This window comes from Oryx dammah, unplaced genomic scaffold (genome assembly GCF_014754425.2).
Source record: "Oryx dammah isolate SB20612 unplaced genomic scaffold, SCBI_Odam_1.1 HiC_scaffold_23, whole genome shotgun sequence".
Taxonomy (NCBI): domain Eukaryota; kingdom Metazoa; phylum Chordata; class Mammalia; order Artiodactyla; family Bovidae; genus Oryx; species Oryx dammah.
The window spans coordinates 47,065,163-47,087,986 of record NW_024070207.1 but is presented as its reverse complement, the minus strand read 5'-3'; the positions used below and the strand labels follow the sequence as shown (position 1 = coordinate 47,087,986).

The following is a 22,824-nucleotide window of genomic DNA, read 5'->3' as shown; positions in this document are numbered from 1 at the left end:
TCACTAAGGCAGTCTCCAAGAAATGACAAAAATGAAAAAATTGAAACATATATGAATAGATCTTACTGATAATACAGAAGGTAGGAGAGTATCCACAAATAATGTAATACATTCTTTGCTCATCGGGTTTTTTGGTCTAGATTTGAGGCCTTTAAACATCAACCAATTATGGTAAATGTTTAACTGTAGGAGTTCAGGCAGACTGCCAAATTCTGGTTTCAAAGCTATTGCTAGTTTTAAAGAGTTTCTCATTTCTAAGCAAAAGCATTTCTGGGTACTGGTTATATCGTATTGTGGGTGGAGCTACTGCAATGTGAATAAGTGGACTAGGCAGAACCTAGGTCCTGAAGACATCGGCCCTGCAGTATTACCTGAAAGGTCCTGGGGAGATATTTCCCATTTATAACTTAGCTCTATTTACCTAAAGCCAGTTTTATTTCCACCGACATAAAGTAAAGAGAGAGAGAATTGTTTTTCTTAGCCGAGGAGCATCTACAAAAACTGCAAGGTTGGGGGAAGGGGAGAAAAACTACCATTTTAGCCTTTACTGGTTAGGAAAGCCAGGTATTTGAAATACTGTCCCTCCCCCTACTCCCGCTCCCGCCCCACAGGTTCCAGTGCTTGCTTTCTAAGCTTATTAACTGAATTACCAATCTGCATGAAACTGGTTTACACCTTCGCCCGGCCTCAAGACAGCCCTAACCTCCTGTGGCAGCATCAACAAATGGGGCCTGGCCCTTCCACACGCTGGGTTTGCAACCTCCGGATAGCTAAGATTCAATCCTAAAGCCTCTCTGGTATAGACACGACAATGACGGGGCTACTGAAGTGACTTTTCTTAGTCCATTCCATCTCCTTTCCTGTCTCCCCGAGGTAACCCAGAGGTCTCTTTCCTTTTTTTCTTACCAGACCCTTCCGCGCAGCCCCCAAACTCCAAACCTGTCCCCCTTCCCTAAAGTCTCCCATTCACTGCCACCCTCCCCTAACCAAAGTCCCCTCCCGGTCACCACCAAAGCCCGGAGAAGTGGATTGCACACAATGCCTCCCTTATAGGGCTTGAGCTGGGAACTGGGCATGCTCAGTAGCCAAAGCAGTTTTTTTTTTTTTTCTTCTTCTTCTTCTTCTTTTGGTCGCAAGTGCGGCATCTCTCTCAGTCCCACACCTCTTTCCTCTCCCCTATCCCCTCTTCCCACCCCTTAATCAACCCCTCGTAACCTGTTCCACACCGAAGGTTCGCAGGGTTCTGAGGTGCGGAGAAGTAACGCGTCTCCTAAATCCACCAAACAGTCTCACTTTGGGCTAAAGCTTCACACTTTTGCCTTAAAGCCCCCAGCCCCTTACGCGCACACAGGTAGGAGGAGTGAGAACACTACTGGCTCCCAGGAAACTGGTCCAGAGAAGGCTCCATCCAGGATCGCCCGCGACCGAAGAAGTATTCCCGGAGCCCTCTGTTCTGCAGGGTGACAATTAGCAAAAGGTACCGTACCCGGGATACAAAGCCCAAGTGCGATTGTTGCCTTTGAATGTCATTGTTGTTGACTCACCCCCCCCCCACCCCAATATCTCGATCCTGGAATGATTCAATTGCGCGTAGACTCGACGCCCCTATCTACCTCCCTTGACCCCCTGCCTTCCCCCAGGCTCTCCGCTGTTTCTTGGGCTTTGCCGGGGTTGTTGGTGGCTCGCTCAAAGGAACGCCCCGGTTGTGTGTGTGTGTGTGTGTGTGTGCGTGCGTGTGTGCCTTGGTTCTTAGGGGACTGGGGGAGGAGAAAGGACTGGAGTGTATGTGTATGTTGTGGGGAAATGGAGGCTAGCGCGCCCGCGTTAGGTGACTGGGGTCTCTATGCGTGAGGAAAGGGGTCGCTCCTCCCTACGGGATGTTTTAGGAAAAAAGAGGGGGCATGCCGGGAGGAAAGTGCTCTGTCTTTCCCGGCGTGGGGGTAGAAGAGGAATCAAGGGTGGGTGTCTGGGTGGGGGTTTGGGGGAGGCCTCGGGAATGCGCGGGGGTCGAGGTGCTTCAGTGTCGGAAGGGAGGTCTGCGTGAGTGCCCGGGGTTGGGGGGGAGTGCGGGGGGAGGGGGCGAGGATTCGGCGCCTGTATGTGAAGGTGCAGCCGGTGTGCGAGGGGCTGGGTGCGCGCGCGGTGTCTGGCTGGGTGCGCGCGTGCGCGCCGCTGCCCGCCTGCTCGCTTGCGAGGGTTGCTCGCTGTGTTTGACGGGCGAGCGGGCGCCGAGGAGCTCCAGCCTGGATCACGTAGAGACCATCGCGGAAACTGCAACGCGGATCGCGGCGCGGCGAGTCCGGCAAGAGCCGCCGGGGTCTGGAGGTGGGTGAATTTCCAGCTTGGGGCTGCACAGACACGCGCTGCCTCTTTCCCCAGCTCGGCTCGGCAGCGCGCGCGCGCGCGTGTGAGTGTGTGTCTATGTGTGTGTGTGCGCGCGCGTGCATGTGGAGGGGGGCAGGTAGCTTCTTATTTTTAGTTTGGGTCGTGTTGGTTTGGAGCGAGCTGAGTGGCCAAAGCGGCCGTAGTGGCTACCTCCCCGCTCCCGCGCGCTCCCCACTTGCCTGCCCACCCCGCGGTCGCAAGTCCCCGAGGACCGAAAGAGTCCGTTGTCCTTAGCATCACTGCCCCCGCTCCCGCCCCCGGGAGGCTGGGGCAACTGGGAAAGTGTCCTGGTCTACGGCGATGTGGGCTGTCGGGGCCGCTGAGCAGGGCTGGGCTTTGTTTTTTTTCGGCCCCCTCACAGGCACTCTAGGCGGACCTGGATCTAGGGCTCCAGGCAGTGGCCCGCAAGCTAATTGGAGATTGCTGGCATCCCGCAAGACAGGGAATACGAGAGAAGCCGGTGGGTAACTCCAAAAACCCTGCAAAGCCGGGCAAGCGCTGGCAGCGCGAGTTTGCAAGATGCGCAAATGTTGAGCTGATTTCTGGCTTGGTGACAGCAGCATTCTGTGGCTGGCCGGCGTGGGGGGTGGGGTAGGGGTGGGCGCACAAGGGGGAGCCTGGGCCGCCGCTGTTGGCCAAGGAGCCACAGGGTCACTCTGCCTATGGCTAGCGGGCCAGTGACGCCCCGGTAGCTATCACCCTCGTGGCCCGAGCCGGCCACCTCTTCCCCCTCAACCACCGCACGCCTGGGTCTATTAGAGGCCAACGGAAACTCCGGCAGCTGCCCCTGGTGGGACGGGAGCGCGCGGAGAGATGTGTGCGCAGCGGGGCTGAAGGCCCCCGCGACATCCCGAGCGGTCCCCGCCTCTGCTACACGGCCCACGAGGCCGCCGCTCGGGCCCGGGACCCGGGACGGGGCTGCATGCCGGCCCTGGGCACCGAGATGCGGCAAAACATTGCGGTACGCGCCATCGCCGGCAGCCCCTCCAGCCGCGTCGCTGCCGGCCCGAGGTAGCGCACCCGGGGCGGTGTGGACAGCGTCTCTCCGCGGAGCCCCCCCCCAACGCGCGCGTCCCAGGCAGGCAGGAGGAGGTTTCCCGGGCCAGTTACCGGGGAGCCACATCGGCCCACCCTCCCCGGTCATCAGCCCCCTGCAGGCCCGGTCACTCCGCGCAAAGCGGAGCGCCAGGCGCGGCGCTCCGGTGGATGCCGGATTTGTGGTAAGGCTAGGTTTGTGCAGTCCTGGCCGGCCGTGGGAGCCGGATGTCTTGCGGGGCAGGGAAAGCGAGAGACGGAGAGGTGGATAAGGATACGGGCCGCCCTTGTAACCCAGAGAGATGGCTTTTGGTACTCAGCTCACACTTTGTGGATTTGCTTTTTCCTTTTGGCCTCCCCCCCCTCCCCGCCCCGCACCTTGTAAAATGTACAGGTTTTAGTGGTACCATGTGACTATGAGGTTTCTTTCGCTTACATTCATTGCCCCTTCAGCCCCCCCCCCTTTTTTTTGGAGGGGGGAGAGCCTTTCTCCTAGCTTTTTTTCTTAACCTCTCCACTTCTCCATGGTCTCTTGCCCTTTCGGTCCCTCTTCCCTTCTCTCCTTGGCAGCTCTACTCCCCTTCTCCTTTGCTTGATCCTCCAGCCGCCTGCAGCTTCTCTTTCACAGGAGCTGCGTTTGGGAACTTCTAGCTTGTCCTTGCGCTACCCCCACACCCCCCATTGCTGCTTAAAGTAGAAATTGCAAGGAGGACAGCTCCTTATGCAATTTCAGGTCTGTTCATGCTCCTTGTTCTTTTGTTTTGTACTGAATTCAGGTGTTCACGTTTTGGTTTGGTTTGGTTGCTTTAGCATTTCTTTGGGGTTGGGGGCGGTGCGGGATGGGGGGGTAGTAACAAGAAATGACTCTAAGGAAACAGAGTAGTTGCTGAAAACCAGATCTGTAGGAAGGTCAAGAAAGCATGTGAGATTTTGATTTTACAATAAAAGTTAGTTTGGATGATGTCATACTTTGAAATTATGACTTCTTTTTGCACTGCCAATTAAGCTATCACCGTGAACTGAGGAAATGCTCATCTATATGGCAGCCAACGAGCATCTGGGCAGTGCCGGCTGTATTCTGAACTAAATACTCAAAATGCAAATCTTCGTGGGTCACGGCTAAGGAATTGTCTACCTTGAGGCACGTTCGGTTTTGCCACTAGCTGATTCCTCGCGGGCAAAATAAACAAAGGAGTTTTTGTGTGTCACTTCTCTCTTTGTATCATTCTCCTCCTTGTGTGTTCCTGAGTAATTGATTTATTTAATTAATATTTGATGGTAACCATATTGAAATTCCGGCCAGCTTCCCATTTGAGATGGAGGAGGCTCACATGAGTAAAACTGTATTGGTAAAATGCACAGTGCTTGCTGTTCCTTTTAATCTTTTCCCTGAAGCATCACAGATATTTGTACATGCATATAGTGTGGACGGAATTGGCAGCCACGGGTTAATTTGCTAAGCATGAAACTCCACTAAGTGATTCTTGGTTTGTTTGTAGACAGGGACATGGGGTGGTAATATTTGGAGTGAGGTATTTGGGAACTGATGACTTTGAGGACAGACATTGGCTGTGCTAAATGTATCTGGTGCTGCAGATAAAGCCTCCCGGGGATTGTAGTGTGTGAACCCCTCTTCCTCAGCAGTGGCAGTCTGTGGGTCCAAGTGAAGGAGATCGGTATCTGAGCCAAGTGTCAGTCAGCCCTGGGTTCAGATGGCACACAGAATGGGAGAGGGTCAGGGAGGCAGGAAAGCCAGATCTTGGGGAGTGGGGAGGCTGTCTGGACATCAGATAGGCAGTATAGGGGCAAGCAGGTTTCTTTCCTGCTTTCTGGGACCCAAAGACAAAAAAGCGTTATTTCCCTTCCTGTTTGGGAGATGACTGACAGGAAACTGGATACTGTTTATTTACCTGATACTCAAATTAGGCCATTTCCTACTTGGTTATTTTGCTAAACCCTCTCAGGGTCATATGTGTGTGTGCGTGTATGTGTGTGTGTGTTAAACACAGTGTAGAGCAGTGTACAGGAGTGAACTGATTCATGGCAATGTGCTTACCTCTGGGCTGAAGCTCAGGCACGTATCTTTCCAGGGTTTCTTCCCTTGATCTTTTGACCATTCCCTCTGCAGCCACTCAGTACTCCCATCGCCATCCTTCATGGAACCCAAGGCCCTAATATCTCCTCTGCCTGGCTTTTTACCAAGCTGAAGCCTTGAGAGTAGACATTTACAGATAGAAATTCCTTCCTGGTGCTAACAACTATGTGGTATAGTTGATGTTCTGGAATCAGTCATTAGAGTTACCAATAGAAGCTTGAGGTCTGAGTTCAAGGGTGGAATTTGGTGGTCCAAGGTTTTTTGTTTTTTTTTTTTTTTTTCAGATTGTTCAGGTTAAACCATGATCAGCAATTTTTTTTCCTGTTGTTTGTTGTGTGTTCTGCACATGTAAACTTTGTATCAACTACAGGCACAGAAATAAAATGTATGGTATTTTTGGTGGTTCTTGTTGGACTGAGTGAGAATACTTGAAGTTTTGAGTGTCTTAAAAATACAAAGCTAATTATTATAGCCATGTGTTCACTGTGGTAGGATTTAAGCACAAATTCTTTTTCAAGTAACAATCATTGAAAAACATGTTTTCTTTTTATTTTTTAGATTATTTCTCTTTATTCAGAAGCATAAAGTTGTTTGCTGATTGCAAGAAGATGTTTCTTTGGCTCTTTCTGATTTTGTCAGCCCTGATTTCTTCGACAAATGCAGATTCTGACATATCGGTGGAAATTTGCAATGTGTGTTCCTGCGTGTCAGTTGAGAATGTGCTGTATGTCAACTGTGAGAAGGTTTCAGTCTACAGGCCAAACCAGCTGAAACCCCCTTGGTCCAATTTTTATCACCTCAATTTCCAAAACAATTTTTTAAATATCCTCTACCCAAACACATTCTTGAATTTTTCACATGCAGTGTCCCTGCAGCTGGGAAATAATAAACTGCAGAACATTGAGGGAGGAGCCTTCCTTGGGCTCAGTGCATTAAAGCAGTTGCACTTGAACAACAATGAATTAAAGATTCTCCGGGCTGACACTTTCCTTGGCATTGAGAACTTGGAGTATCTCCAGGCTGACTACAATTTAATCAAGTATATTGAACGGGGAGCCTTCAATAAGCTCCACAAACTGAAAGTTCTCATTCTTAATGACAATCTGATTTCCTTCCTTCCTGATAATATTTTCCGATTTGCATCTTTGACTCATCTGGATATCCGAGGGAACAGAATCCAGAAGCTCCCCTATATTGGAGTTCTGGAACACATAGGCCGTGTGGTCGAATTGCAACTGGAAGATAACCCTTGGAACTGTAGCTGTGATCTATTGCCTTTAAAAGCTTGGCTGGAGAATATGCCATATAACATTTACATAGGTGAAGCTATCTGTGAAACGCCCAGTGACTTATACGGAAGACTTCTAAAAGAAACCAACAAGCAGGAATTATGCCCCATGGGCACAGGCAGTGATTTTGACGTGCGAATCCTGCCTCCGTCTCAGCTGGAAAATGGCTACACCACCCCGAATGGTCACACCACCCAAACATCTTTACACAGGTTAGTGACCAAAGCACCGAAAACAACAAATCCCTCCAAGATCTCTGGAATCGTGGCCGGCAAAGCCCTCTCTAACCGCAATCTCAGCCAGATCGTGTCCTACCAAACCAGGGTGCCTCCTCTTACACCCTGCCCAGCACCTTGCTTCTGCAAAACCCACCCTTCCGATCTGGGACTGAGTGTCAACTGCCAAGAGAAAAACATCCAGTCCATGTCAGAGCTGGTACCGAAACCGTTAAATGCCAAGAAGTTGCATGTCAATGGCAACAGCATCAAAGACGTGGACATCTCTGATTTCACCGAGTTCGAGGGACTGGATCTACTCCATTTAGGCAGCAATCAGATTACTGCAATCAAGGGTGACGTATTCCGAAACCTCACAAATTTACGCCGGCTTTATCTCAATGGCAATCAGATCGAGAGACTCTATCCTGAGATCTTTTCAGGCCTTCATAACCTGCAGTATTTATATTTGGAATACAACTTAATTAAGGAAATATTAGCGGGCACCTTTGACTCAATGCCAAACTTGCAGCTGTTGTACTTAAACAATAATCTCTTAAAGAGCCTGCCCGTGTACATTTTCTCGGGAGCACCCCTCGCTAGATTGAACCTGAGGAACAACAAGTTTATGTATCTGCCTGTCAGTGGTGTCCTGGATCAGCTGCAGGCTCTTACTCAGATCGACCTGGAGGGCAACCCGTGGGACTGCACTTGTGACTTGGTGGCATTAAAGCTGTGGCTGGAGAAGCTGAACGATGGGATTGTAATGAAAGAACTGAAGTGTGAGACACCTGTGCAGTTTGCCAACATCGAACTGAAGTCCCTCAAAAACGAAATCTTGTGTCCCAAGCTCTTAAACAAGCCATCGGCGCCAATCACGAGCCCTGCACCCGCCATTACTTTCACTACCCCGCTGGGGCCCATTCGAAGTCCTCCTGGTGGTCCAGTGCCTCTGTCCATTTTGATCCTAAGCATCTTAGTGGTCCTCATCTTAACTGTGTTTGTAGCTTTTTGCCTTCTTGTTTTTGTGCTGAGACGAAACAAGAAACCCACAGTGAAGCACGAAGGCCTGGGGAACCCCGAGTGCAGTTCCATGCAGCTGCAGCTGAGAAAACATGACCACAAAACCAACAAAAAAGACGGCCTGGGCACGGAAGCGTTCATTCCACAAACCATAGAGCAGATGAGCAAGAGCCACACCTGCGGCCTGAAAGAATCTGAAACCGGGTTCATGTTTTCTGATCCTCCAGGCCAGAAAGTCATGATGAGAAATGTCACTGACAAGGAAAAAGATGTATTGCACATGGATACCAGGAAGAGACTAAGCACCATTGATGAGCTGGATGAATTATTCCCGAGCAGGGATTCCAATGTGTTTATTCAGAATTTTCTCGAAAGCAAAAAGGAGTACAATAGCATAGGCGTCAGTGGCTTCGAGATCCGCTATCCGGAGAAACAAGACAAAAAAAACAAGAAGTCACTGATAGGCGGCAACCACAGTAAAATAGTCGTGGAGCAAAGGAAGAGCAGCGAGTACTTTGAACTGAAGGCAAAACTCCAGAGTTCCCCCGACTACCTACAGGTCCTTGAAGAGCAGACAGCTTTGAACAAGATCTAGGTCATGCAATCTTACTTCCTACAGAGGACATTTATTTAATGATGAAAGTGCCTTTTGTTGACTTCTCACTTCCAAATACTATATTATCAATAGGCATAGAGACAGATGTTTCCAAGGGTGTCTCATTAACTGTAGCTGCAAAGATGTGTCCCGTAGAAGAGAATTTCCTTAATAGATTTTACTACATAAAACCTATACTGTGGAGTCCTGTGGGGATACTGCAAACTCTATTGCCAAAGGGATGCTTTATATACATAATTCACTGAATTTAACCTCAAGAGGCAAATCTGTTTTGTACCCCAATGCAAAACCTTCGTCTCTTTGTGCTCTGTAAAACAAACTCAAGAAAACTGGTACCAGTGTTTGTACCTCAGCTGGGTCCTTCATCTTGCACGTAGATTCAGTTGGTGGAACTGGAATACTCCTTTTGATTTGTGGCATTGTAACAACTTTGTGTAAAGATTATCTGAAAAGTAAAAAAAAAAAAAAAAAAAGCATGCCAAGAGAGAACATTCGACAGTATTTGTAAATCGGTAAACTTTATGGCCTGCATCTTGAAACTGCTGGATTTATAATGTTAAATTGTGCAAATATTTGTTTAAAATATACCATGCATTACATAACTATAAAATAAATTTGAACACTATAAGCATTACTTGTCTAGACATAAAACCTAAAAGAGAAAAAAAATAAATAAACGTGAGTTACCTAGCGTTTGTGGTGATCTGAAGAAATACGTGATGTTTATCAGAATTAAACATGGCTCAAATTCAACTAATATTAGAGTTTGTTCTCAGTTATGTGAAATACCCACAATCCTTAAAGGTTGTCCAAAATTAGCAAAGTGCTTACCGTGTGAGCGCACCCAAAGCTATTTTTGTAACATAATTCATATTTATGAAGTACTTTGTATACTAAATAGGAAAATATGTACTCCTTAATCTGTATTTAATATGCCTGACTTGTTTTCCTGATCACAGGGAATTTATCAATAGTATACATTTAGATAGCAAAAATATACCAAACTGAAACTGAAGCTTATGTGTACAGAAATATTCTGGACGTTGTGATCAGGTATCATTTAAAAACAAAACAAACAAAAAAACACACAAAAAAATAAAAAAAAATAGTTCTGTGCTATCATTGAGAATTTAGCATATTATCTTCAGATTTGTTACCAACCGTGCATTTTAAAATAGGTTCCTTAGTTTTATAGACTGTGTCTGAGGCAATTATTTGCCATCACTTGTCTTGCTTTTCAGGATTCTATGAGCTGAATTCAAATAGTTTTCACTACGAATATTTAAAAAAATAATGAATAAGGTTAATAGTTATATCTTGTAGGCATCATATCCTGTTCTTTCATCATTCTGACTACTATCAGATAATCAAGTAGAACAGTAAACATCATGGTAATCCACGGCTATGAAAGCCACACTGTAAAATGCTTTCATTGGTCTCAGATGAGTTCACAGTCTGCAAGTACAAATGATATGCCACTGTGTTTGCTTGTGCTGTTAACTTCTAAGTCAAAATTGGTCAAAGGAAGGGAGCACTTGATCATGGGAGATATTCTAATATTTTTAGGTTCTCCCAATTAGCAAAGGGACATCCTGAAACACATTGCCTTCTTGGCCTGCCTGCATATGTATATTATTCGTGTTCCATCTCTTATAATTACTGTATTGATCAGTAAGATGGCCAAGAAGGTAAAATATAGACATTCTTCATGAGTTTCAAGTGGCAGGTATTTTGGTGCAGCTTCTAAAATGATATTATGATTAAAGTTGTAACAGCAGTCTCTTTATTAATGACTAATTCCAGGGCTTTATGTGTTTGTTGCAAGATTAAAAAACAAGCAAACAAACAACTTGGCATTCTTGGAGGTGTTTGTGTGTATGTGTGTGTTTGGGTGTACATGCATACATATAGATTATTTGGAGATTTTTTTTTTAATAGCAGAAAAAAATGTCTCCATATGTATGTGCTGGTGCTCTTAAAACTTTAATGTGTCATTTTAATTTTCATGACAATGTCTGTGAATACTTTCTATGACTATTAAAAATATATAAACAAATAGTTGCTTTCTGATCTTGAAAGAAAAGACATGAAGATGTGTGCCCAACAGCCTGTTTGCATCTACAATTTCATAAGAACTTTTAATATGCCATTACCATGTTTGCATGCATCCATGGATGAAAGGGCTCCTAATGTGTACTGACAGGATAAAGACTCAAAGGCTGCAAAGAAAGTGCTTTAGTTTGTCCTGTCAATAAAGTATGACTTGAGGAATCTTAAGCAGATGCTCATGGGAGGAACCAGGAAGCTCTATTTATGAGCTGGGGTTAAGAGGTCATTGGGATGATGCCTTTTATTCAGTGTGGTGATAGTTTGAAGAGGTTTCAAGGTTTTTGCAGTTGTCAATGGTAAGAGTACCTGCCTCCATCTTGAAGCTTGCTGTAGCATATTGGCTATCTCATACTCTTCTGCTGAAAGGAATAAATGTTCACCTTTTCCAAAAAAAAGTAATTGTAATGTATGTGGTTATTTGGAAGTTCTACTTATAAGTGAATGACAGTAACAAATCCTTGGTTAAGGCTGATCTCTTTTCCTGAACTAAAGTCTTTGTGCCTACATTATGCAATGTATACAGTTTTACACCTGTCTCTTATTAGTTCTACTTGTACATTTTATGATAATGTAGTTAGGCATAAGTTTTGAGTTGAGTACAAGAGCAGTTAAAATACTGTTATCTACAGTTTGTTGGTTTCAACTATAACCTTGATGTTAGTTTAACTCCTTAAGGAAAGATCTATATGTTGGTACAGCATTTTTAGTAGAATTTAATTCAAATCTAAAAAATCCAAGAAGTGCTCATTTCTAATGTGGTCTGACACATCATGGGCTTCTTGGCATTGTATCATGTACTTGGGCTCTGTTACAATGGTGGCAGAGGAAATTAGATCATATGAAATCAGTAAAGGGGTGGGGATAATATGTCTGTGGAATATAAACCAAGTTTTAATTATTTTTTTATGAAATCAATAAAGATGATTCAATTCTTTAAAAGGAAATCTTTGTGTAATTTTATGAGAAAGCAGCTATTAGAATACAGTGATTCCAGTCTATAAGGCAATTTGTATTCTGTATTTAGTTTTCCATTCTGAAAAATAAACTGAATAAATATATTAATTAGAAAATCATTTCAAGACCAGCTTTCTTTCTTTGCTTTTAGAAAAACAGTTAATTTCTTTAAGCCACAAGGATCCATACATTATACAGGGCATGGCCTCATGAGTAACATCAACAGGTATTGGAGAAATAATAAGACATCTAGAAATGTATGGCAGTAATATTAATCTATATCCTTTGCATGATTTGTACATTGACATTGTATGAAATGAGCACAGTGAGTTATTATTTTTTTGTGTTATTGTCGCATCCAAAGAGCTGGGGAGAAAATATATGAAGAATGTATTTATAATTACTATTTTGAAATAAAGTAAAGAAAACGCATTGTATTGTTTTTACCCTGATTTGATTATTATTATTTATGTTAGTTTCTAAGACGAAAATCAAGTAATGCTATAAAAGCTAATGTAAATCACAGAAAGGAACTGTTTTAATCTTTTGTTTGCTTTTAATAGCATCAAGGTATTAGAAGACTTTATTAAATGCCATTTTTATGAAAGTCTTAATAAAACTGTTTGCTACAATGGTATTTCTGAAGCCACACTTTGTTAAATATATTTATCTTTCTATTATTTTTCAGAAGAAATAAAGCAGTAATCAAATTGATCTTTTGACCCAGATTTGAGTTTAAGACACAGAGCTTTAGAATGCTCTTTGTATTAAACTTAATTGCTAAATCTGTGTTAAGAGATGCTTTTCCTTTCGAACATCTTTGCAATTTGAGTTCCTTTCCACTGGCATTCTCTTTGGAGAAGAGCCAGACAGGGCCAAGTTCAGCACGATTTGATTCTTCCCCATTGCCTTGAATCAGTTGGAATCTGACATAATTGCAGATAAGCAAATATTAACGTTCAATCTTTATCTGTTTCAATACTTTTAGAAAACATAGGGTCCTCTATCATCTATGGCCAGCTTGATTGGTTAGTTATTCATTTCTGGGATTGGTTTTGACTTTTATTTGGTTCTTTCAAAGGTAACCAAAATCATCAGTCCATCATTTTGTTGAGAAAAATGAACCAATTGCATTATTTGAAGGCTGCAAAGATTATAAACTGGCCAATAAAGTGTTTTCTTTCAGGAAGAGATAGAAAGACAGAGGGATACAGAGAACATTAACGTGGCTACGGCCTGGCTCTATAACCAGCTATGCTGAAGACCTGAGCGATATAGATAGCATGTATGAGTACTTTTGGACAAAATGTTTTGTGTGTTACGGGAAATGCATCACATGACGGAGAGACCAATTTTAGTTCTTTTTTTCATAGTGAGCACAGTGGTTTGGGTCCAAGCCACTCAGTTATGTAGACAAAGGGTATCAAAGGTTTAGCTTCATTTCAAGTGCTCAGTCTGTTAGTCACTATGATCAAATGGGCTGAACTAAAATATCCTGTTTGTGGCTTCATTTACCGGGAATCACTGGTGACAGATCTCAAGTTCAATTGTTAATCCTCAATTTCAGATTTGCCGGGGACTCTGTCCTTTGTTAAAAGCAAATCGGAAGCTAAATACATTTTAATAATTTATTCTGTACAAAACTGATCTTAGTCTAATTTTGAATTGCATTTGTTTTACTTCCCACTGGTTGACAAGATTGCATTTTAGAAAGGTTACTCAAGGAAGGAAAACTGCATTGTCCATCTTGTATGAAACTCTGACTTTTTAGTTCTTTAAAGATTTTTACCCTGTTGTTGCCTATGTCTGCAGAGGGAAAATGAGGGAGGGCTCTGAGACAACCACTTGAATACTTTGAGCCAAATAATTGCCACTGAGAATAAAAAGATTCAAATGTTTCATTAAATCATAATTACTAGATCTGCTGACTATAGTACCCAGAACCAGGAAAGAATTACTCAGGCTTCCACCTTAGTTTTCTTTTGTATACGCAGGCTAAATAGAAACTCTGGTGATTCAATAATACATCAAATATGAGAAATTCCTTGTTGAATTTAAAAAGCTCATTAATATGGCCTTCAGAGAGTGGTCTGAATATGTAATAAGAATATATAATATCACTTTCAAATTAACTATAGGAAGGAAATAGTCATCTGAAGTTCATGAACAATCTATTTCTATACTAGCTCATGTCATACACTGCTAACTGCTCATGACAACCTTCGAAAGTGATAGTGAGGTCTGTTCTCTCACTGAGATTTACAATGTATGTTTCCATCATTGTTCCATGTAAAATGAACCATTGTGGTAAAATTCTGGAGTTGATATTTGATAATTTTAATGCTGTTTTCACTAATAAAAGTCTTTTCTTATAGGTCATGTTTGTAACTATTCAGTGTGTTTACTAGTGTGACATTAGTAAAGCTCAACATCAAAAGGAAATGCAAATGATCTGGTTTTTAGATTATGCCATTGTTCCATTAGTTTATACAATAGGCCAGGTCTACCTACCTACACATGCAAACACACACGCACACGCTCACACAGACGAATACACACACAGAGTGAATTATGCATTATTTAGTTGATGTAAACAAATACAATGTTTCTCCTCTGAATGTGATTTCTCAAATCAAAGTAGGTATTAGACCCCAAATTATAATTTTTCAGCTTTTTGCTTCACTTTAAATTGCAACCTGACCACTGTGTCATAGGTAGTAGAAATTAGTCCCTGTTTATCTCCCAGGACTTCCTTGGGTTTCAGTAATGTCTACTGTCTTGAGATTTGGTTTTGATTTTCCTTATTTGTTAATTTTATCATCATTATCATCTGCAATCTATAAGCTTCCTTGCTGTACAGTGCAGTATGGAATGGCAAAGTAGCCAACCATGGTACAAATCTGTTACTACCTTTCATAAATATTATCCAGAGAGCCAGATAGGGGCCCCTAGATCCAAAATAAAGAGCCCCAGGGTGAGAGTTTGACTCAAAATTATTAGAATACAGAGTTTTTTTTTAAAAAAAAGAAGAAAAAGCAGATTGAAAATGACCGACTAAAAAGCTGTCTACCCAAGTGAAGGTTGAGAAGGATAAGGGCAAATAAGTATCAAAAGGAAAATATTGTTTATCAGATAGAACTCAGACTCTGATTACTGAATAAGACTCATGGTAAAATATGTCAAGTCTTAGACTCCTTTCTCCCTCTCTGTTTTATTTCTTTTTAAATATGTAGGAAATCCAGGTTGTATCAACACAACTCATGTTTTTACAGAATTCCCTGGTCAGTGAAAACAACTTAGTTACCTTTACAGCCTCCATGATATTTTTTCCTGGGATGACTGTTATCATGAACTGACTGAATGTCAGGGCCTCCTGGTGAGTTCTAGCTGTTAAAAAATAATAATAATTAGCAAATGTGTTTAATGAGAGTAGGAGGTGAAACAGGTGTATTACACATAATGAATTTTGATAGGGGACAAAATAAATCAATACGAACATTTGGGTACCTAATCTTCTGGTTAAAAGCTGCTAGGCCTTTTGGTTTGTTATCAGAAATTGTATTTCAGTACAAATTACCAAGTGCGTATTTCAGAAGCCATTTTCTGCCAGAACCCCCAGGAAGCCATGTCTCTGCCATGGGTCCCCTTGCTCCATCGCAGGATGTGTTATATTTGCCAAGTCCTCCCTGCTGGAAATTCTCTCTTCTGTTATAAAAATCCAACATCATCTATGGCATAGGCTACTTTCGGGAGATTTTTTTTTTTTCACCGTCGTTTACTTGTTGGTGGCAGTACACACACAAAACCTAGGATTCCATGTTCAAGAGTGGAATATTACCACAAGTAGAGATCACGCTGCTGTGTGTATTTCCCACATTGCTATATTTGTTTTTATTTACCAGTTATCTTCCAGCCCACAGAAGTTACTGGCTGTTTTATTCATAGCTCTCCCTGTCAAAGTGGAGGGTAATCTCCACCCTGGAAACTCAAGCTATTTATAGAAAGAATCATCACACTTCTATCTGTTCATTTCCTTCTTATAACTTCAAGAAATATGGAAAATGTAGTACAGTAAGTGATTGATTTCAAAGGTAGTCTTGCTGACACGAAAGTAATTATAAGAAGAGAGAGTGAGTTTTCAGAAAACAGGACAACGTTAGGATTTCTCGCAATTTAGATTTCCTTGCCTCGGAATTGGACTGCAAGGCTTTTAGGCCTGAGCTGGATTCAAAGAAATCAGTTTGTACTCTGGGGTCCCTGCAGTAACTCGAGAAGTCTATTATTGCTGACATGTAGGCAGGTTTGCCATGTGTTGCCGTAAGCATGGCTGTTATTTTCTCCTTGCACCCTCTATTTCAGAAAATATTCATTTGCTCAGATTTGGCACAGCTGCTTAAATGCTGCTGTATCCGTTCTCACCATGAAAATTCACAAAGCATTTTTTTTCTAGATGTAACTAAGCAGTTCCACAGAAATGTGTATTGTAAACTGGATCAAACCATCAGGACTAAGAAGACAACTAGCATGTCCTTAAGAAAAGAGGAATTTTAAAAGAACCCAAACACAGGCATTTCATTAAAATTCCATCCAGTGAGATCACCTTCCTTGGAACTTGTTGACTTTTTGTAGGCTTTGATGTGTCCATTTGGAGAGAAGTAGGACTCTGTACAGACTGCACAGTACTCTTGGTTGCCTAGACTGTGCTGCAGTGTAGGATGTGTGAGCAGTAATTTGGGTATTTAATCCCAAATGCATATCTGATTTCACCTACTCATTTGACTACAAACACATTGGAGAAAGCTAGTTTCTAAATAGTGTCTTTACTATAGGACATGGTCTAAACAGTCTTTATTCTATCTTAAATGTCATCAGAAAGGGATTAATCCAAGAGCCTGTTCGGGAATAGTCATCTTCAATGTTTAAGAACCACCATAAATAGATGGGAGCATACATACCCATTGAAATCAGATTGTTTCTTCCCAATTCCTTTCCTTTTGGAAAAGCAACTAGGGCTGGAGCAGGAAAGTGACTTGCCCAATGTCAAGCAACACATGAAGGCCAATCTGGTCTACATCCTGATTCTTCTGACTCACAGGATAATGCTATTTCCATTACACTGTTCTATTTGTAAGTTCCAGAGAGGAGAGTGAGGATCTGTGGGTGATGCTTCAGGGAAACATTCCAGTGTGGCAGAAGGATATTTTCCATAAGGATTCATAGCAGCCTATAACTGGAATGAGCTAGATCCCAAAATACAGAATTCTTTGTCCAGGGAGGTGTCCATAGTCTGAATAGTTCCGACAAGGAGGATGGATGTCATTCAAGAAAATGTATTTGAATGCAAGTTTAGAGCAGATGATCTTAGAGAACACTCTTAACTCTCAGATCCAAGATTCTCTGGTTTATAGACTTAAGTCATTTATCCAGCAAGTTAAATATGTATTTGGCTCCAAACATTCAAATACTTGATCTATAGTAGTTTAATTACTAATGCATGATACCTGCCAGATACAAATCCACAATGCTAAATACCAGTTAGACAGTAAGCATCATTTTAGAAGAGACATAAATTTCTCTGTCATTTTTAGCATTTTCATGTTATGAGATCCCCAAAAGAATAGTTTCTGATGCTTGATTTTTTTTTTTTAAACAAAGGAATAAAACAACTTCCTTTGGACATTGCACTGAAGATGGCACTATAGTAACAACCTCATACCAGAAATGGTAAGACGTGCTCATATTTATTATTTCAATCCTAGGTTTCAATTTTGAGGTTATTTCTTGAGCTTGGCAAATGGAGCACAAAGGTTAGTTGATTGTAATATCATCTTCTCTAACTGGAGTTGGGTCTATTATTATTATTATTATTATTATTATTATTATTATTTACCCTCAATTAGATAGAATTGAAAATAATTCCAAAGAATTTAAATTCAGGTTATAGCTCAACAGACTCTATTCAGAATAGCAACTTTAAGTTATCTGAACTATAAAAGAAAATACTCTCAGAAATTCGCCTTGGAATTTCATTCTATAGAGAAAGTTTTGTTAACAAAAGAAAAGAAAAAGGTGGGGGGGGACTCCTTCAGACTCAAGGGCTTCCGTTTGTTTATTTTGGGTACTGTTAGTTTTTAAAGATTGTGAGTACATCCAATACCACTCAGCCATTCTGAATTTGTCATTAAGCCTCCTTAAAAGTGCCCCCTCCCCCTTAAAAGTGGCTACTGGGCATTCGCTGACACCTTTAATCACAAAGAGTATTCCTTCAGGTACTAGTTAATAACTCATTCAAAATGAGCAGTTTTACACTTGGGAATCATACTTGACTTCTAATGTATAAATAACTTCTGCCTAATTATTTTTTGGGTGTAAGTAGAGAAAGCTAGTCTGCATTACCAGCTGAGCTACAGGAAACCCAGAGAGAAGACTGGAAAGGAATAAAAATATTTAATTTGACTTGTTGCTGACATGTGAAGATGTCTATTAGAGGAAGGCAGACTGACCCTCTGGCCTCGTCTCTCTCTTCTCTTGGTGCCCACACACACCCCCACTTCACCCTGCTTGGCGCCTGCACAGCCTTGCAGCTTCTCAATCAGAAGGCTTCTTCTGCAACAAGGGCCATGAGCTCTAAGAGTAACCTCTCCACCCTGAGTCAAACTAATGCTCTTTCAGCTTATTCCTTCTACTTGACACCAAATTCCCAGTGCAGCTGATTCACATGCACATGACTACATCAGAACTCTCAGAGGTACTTGCATTTGGAGAGGGGACTGGTGGGGGGGGGTAATCTTTTTTTTTTTTTTTTACATTAGGAACACATCATATCATTTCACTGTCTTCTGGCCTATGTAATTTTTTTTTTTTTTTTTGGCCACATTGTCGGCATGTAGGATCTTCCCTGGACCAGGTATCAAACTCATGGACCCTGCAGTGGAAGTGCTGAGTGTTAAGAACTGGACCACCAGGGAAGTCCTGGTGCTTGTATTTCTAAGAGACACTGTTGAAGGGTAGAGAAAGAGACTCCTTTAGGACACAGGGTAGCATGTCAGACCTGTGACAAGCAGTGGACTAGGAGGCCACCATTGCTTTCCTTCAGTCACAGCACTTGTAAAGCTGATGCAACTCACATCCATCCAAACTGGGAGACTGACTTAAACCTACTCCCCTGAAGACCCGCTTAAGGTCCCCTCAGTGCCATTCACTCAGATGACATTCATATTGGCCTGGGGACCGTCCATCATAGCTTCAAAGTAGCCACAGGCAGTAGGTAGACAAATGGGTGTGGCTGGGTTCCAATCAAAGTTTATTAACAAAACAAGTGATAGGATTGATTTGTCCAGAGGCCAGAGGTTAGGGTTAACCTAACCTACCCCAGGCTAAATTATGAAGGACCAGTTAGGATTCTGACTACATGGTGCTTTGGGGAGTAGATGAAGGTTTGAAAAAGCATTCAGGTAACATGGAGAAGGAAATGGCAACCCACTCCAGTATTCTTCCCTGGAAAACCCCATGGATAGAGAAGCCTGGTAGGCTACAGTCCATGGGGTCGCATGGGGACAAGACTGAGCAACTTCACTTTCACTTTCTTTTCAGGTAACATGACTCGGTTGATTTTGGACAAAATTACTGATTGTTTTCATACTCTTCATGGGGTTCTCAAGGCAGGAATACTGAAGTGGTTTGCCATTCCCTTCTCCAGTTGACAACACTTTGTCAGAACTCTCCACCATGACCTGTCCATCTTGAGTGGCCCTAGATGGCATGGCTCATAGTTTCATTGAGTTAGACAAGGCTGTGGTCCATATGATTAGATTGGTTAGTTTTCTGTGATGGCGGTTTTCAGTCTGTCTGGCCTCTAACCTCAGATATGCAGATGACACCACCATTATGGCAGAAAGTGAAGAACTAAAGAGCCTCTTGATGAAAGTGAAAGAGGAGAGTGAAAAAGTTGGCTTAAAGTTCAACACTCACAAAACTAAGATCATGGCATGCGGTCCCATCACTTCCTGCAAATAGATGGGGAAACAGTAGAAACAGCGGGTGACTTTATTTTTTGGGGCTCCAAAATCACTGTAGATGGTGATTTCAGCCATGAGATTAAAAGACGCTTACTCCTTGGAAGGAAAGTTATGACCAACCTAGACAGTATATTAAAAAGCAGAGACATTACTTTGTCAACAAAGGTCCATCTAGTCAAGGTTACGGTTTTTCCAGTAGTCATGTGTGAATGTGAGAGTTGGACTATAAAGAAAGCTGAGTGCTGAAGAATTGATGCTTTTGAACTGTGGTGTTGGAGAAGACTCTTGAGAGTCCCTTGGACTGAAAGGAGATCCAACCAGTCCATCTGAAAGGAAATCAGTCCTGAGTGTTCATTGGAAGGACTGATATTGAAGCTGAAACTCCAATATTTTGACCACCTGCTGTGAAGAACTGACTCATTTGAAAAGACCCTGATGCTGGGAGGGCTTGGGAGCAGGAGGAGAAAGGGACGACAGAGGATGAGATGGTTGGATGGCATCACTGACTCAGTGGACATGAGTTTGGGTAAACTCCGGGAGTTGGTGATGGACAGGGAGGCCTGGCGTGCTGCGATACATGGGGTTGCAAAGAGAGGCTAATGAAAGCTTCCTGATTGGATAAACTTCCTGAGGGGGATACTGGGTCTTGTTCTGATGGGTGGGGCCATGCTCAGTAAATCTTTAATCCAATTTTCTGTTGATGGGTGGAGCTGTGTTCCCTCCCTGCTATTTACCTGGGGCCAAACTATGGTGGAGGTAATGAAGATAATGGTGATCTCCCTCAAAAGATCCCAGGCAGGTACTGCTATAGTCCGTGCCCCCAACCCTGGAGCAGGCCACCACCGATCCAAGTATTCTTTGGAAACTCCCGGACACTCACAGGGAAGTCTCCTGTGGGGTCACTGTTCCTTTCTCCTGGATCTTGATGCACAAGATTCTTTTATGCCCTCCAGGAGTCTGTTTCCCAGTCCTATGTAAGTTCTGGCAGCTCTATAATAGGGTTAATGGTGACCTCCTCCAAGAGGACTTATGCCATACCCACACCCAGAGCCGTGTCCCTGCTGCAGACCACTGCTGACCTGTACCTCCACAGGAGACTCTCAAACACAGTTCTGTCTCAGTCTCTGTGGGGTCCCTGGGTCCTGGTGTGCACAAGGTTTGAGCCCTCTGAGTGTCTCTGGCAGGAATGGAGTTTGATTCTAAACATGAAATTGCACCTCCTACCATATTGCTGGGGCTTCTCCTTTGCCCTTGGACATGAGGTATCTCCTCACAGCTGCTCCAGTGCCTACCATCTTACTGGGGTTTTTCTGACCTTGGACATGAGTTATCTCAACATGGCTGGTCCAGCAAAGCACAGCTGCTACTCCTGACCTTGGATGTGGTTTATCTCTTCATGGCTGCTCCATTACTTTGCCAACAAAGGTCCATCTAGTCAAGGCTATGGTTTTTCCAGTAGTCATGTATGGATGTGAGAGTTGGACTATAAAGAAAGCTGAGCACTGAATAATTGAAGCTTTTGAATTGTGGTGTTGGAGAAGACCCTTGAGAGTCCCTTGGACTGCAAGGAGATCCAACCAGTTCATCCTAAAGGAAATCAGTCCTGAATGTTCATTGGAAGGACTGATGTTGAAGCTGAAACTCCAATACTTTGGCCGCTTGATGCGAAGAACTGACTTATTTGAAAAGACCGTGATGCTGGGAAAGATTGAGGGCAGAAGCAGAAGGGGATGACAGAAGATGAGATGATTGGATGGCATCACCGACTCAATGGACATGAGTTTGAGTAAACTCCAGGAGTTGATGATGGACAGGGAGGCCTGGTGTGCTGCAGCCCATGGGGTCACAAAGAGTCGGACACAACTGAGTGACTGAACTGAACTGACTGTTTTACTGAGGCTGAACTAGAGGGGGTGAGGGGCAGAGTGTGACAGAGGAAACAACATGGAAGAACTTGCAGTAGTACTGACAGAAAATGAAGGAGCTCTTAGCTGTTCCAAATGAAGGAAGTAGATGGTTGTGAGCAATGCTTTCGATGTAGGCTGCAGGCCTTCCCGACAGACATGCAAGTCCGAGGTGAGGGGCTGAGGAAGAGGCAGTTCGCTGAGCTGAGGACTTCTAGGGAGAAGGGCTGTGAAGGGGACATTTCAGGAGGGTAAGAGTTCCAGCTTGAACATGTTAAATTTGAAATGGCTCCAAGTCTTCAAGTCATCAGCTAGGTGGCTGCCTGGGTCCAGCAGGAGCACAAGGGAGTGCCTTAGGCCAAGAGCAGGATTGAGACCCGTCATTACTGACATGGAAGGTCACAGAACAAGAAGACAAGGCCCAGCAAGGATTTCAGGCTCTAAGTACCATCTGTTTCCGTATCACCTGAGGAACCTGCTACACTCCACACACTTGGGCTTCTTCCACACCTGAGGATCTGTGGGCAGGGCCCCAGAATGTGCCTTTTAAAGCTTCCCAGGTTATTCTTGTTTATACAACATTGTAATAATCTCTACTGCTGTGATCATTTGGAAGAGAAAGCTCCTGCAGAAGGAAAAAAAAAGAGAGAGAGAGAAATCAGAAGTAGACAGCTAGGGAGAAAGCCAGGAGGCTGTGGGGTCCTGGGAACACAGAGATGAGCATCTATAAGAGAGGCAAGGAGTGGCTTGCCATGCCCCAGGCAGCTGAGAGACATGAGTTCTATCTCAACAGACTTTTTTGGTACCTGGCCCACTTGAATTGCATTCAAGCCAGATGTCGGAACATCTGGCTCCATGGGGGACTCCGTGCACTGATAGAAGACATTACAGATGAAGATGGTCTGAGAAATGAGACAAGAATCAGGACTGGAGCCCTGGGTGCAGTGCAAGCAAAAGATGAGTGCAAGCAAAACTTGGGATTCCAGATGAAGGGCATGGAACTATCAAAACTGGTGGCAGGGTGGTATCCAGGGCAAGAGGTCAAAGTGAGCACCTAGAGTCAGTGCCAGAGGGCAACAGGGTAAGCTGTGATGGGAGGTTACCTCCACTGCTTGTTTAGAGGCCTCATGCCAGTGGTGTTGGCCCATCAGGGATGAGGAACAACTAGGGAAATCTTGGAG

At 43.4% G+C, this 22,824-nt stretch overlaps 1 protein-coding gene across 2 annotated transcripts; it reads left to right on the top strand.

Moving 5' to 3' along the window:
• Positions 1-1,121: 1,121 nt before the first annotated feature.
• On the top strand, positions 1,122-12,151 carry SLITRK4 (SLIT and NTRK like family member 4). Of its 2 annotated transcripts, none has more exons than XM_040265398.1 (2): positions 1,122-1,477; positions 6,074-12,151. In XM_040265398.1, exon 2 carries the CDS (start codon positions 6,124-6,126, stop codon positions 8,635-8,637), a length of 2,514 nt encoding a protein of 837 aa, XP_040121332.1. In that variant the 5' UTR covers positions 1,122-1,477; positions 6,074-6,123; the 3' UTR covers positions 8,638-12,151. The 2 variants fall into 2 exon arrangements, with proteins under 2 accessions (XP_040121332.1, XP_040121333.1); XM_040265399.1 differs by lacking the exon at positions 1,122-1,477 and adding an exon at positions 2,232-2,325.
• The last annotated feature ends 10,673 nt before the right edge of the window (positions 12,152-22,824 follow it).

Excerpts from the sequence above, each read along its gene's own strand:
- SLITRK4 (XM_040265398.1), top strand. The coding sequence starts at position 6,124 with ATGTTTCTTTGGCTCTTTCTGATTTTGTCAGCCCTGATTTCTTCGACA.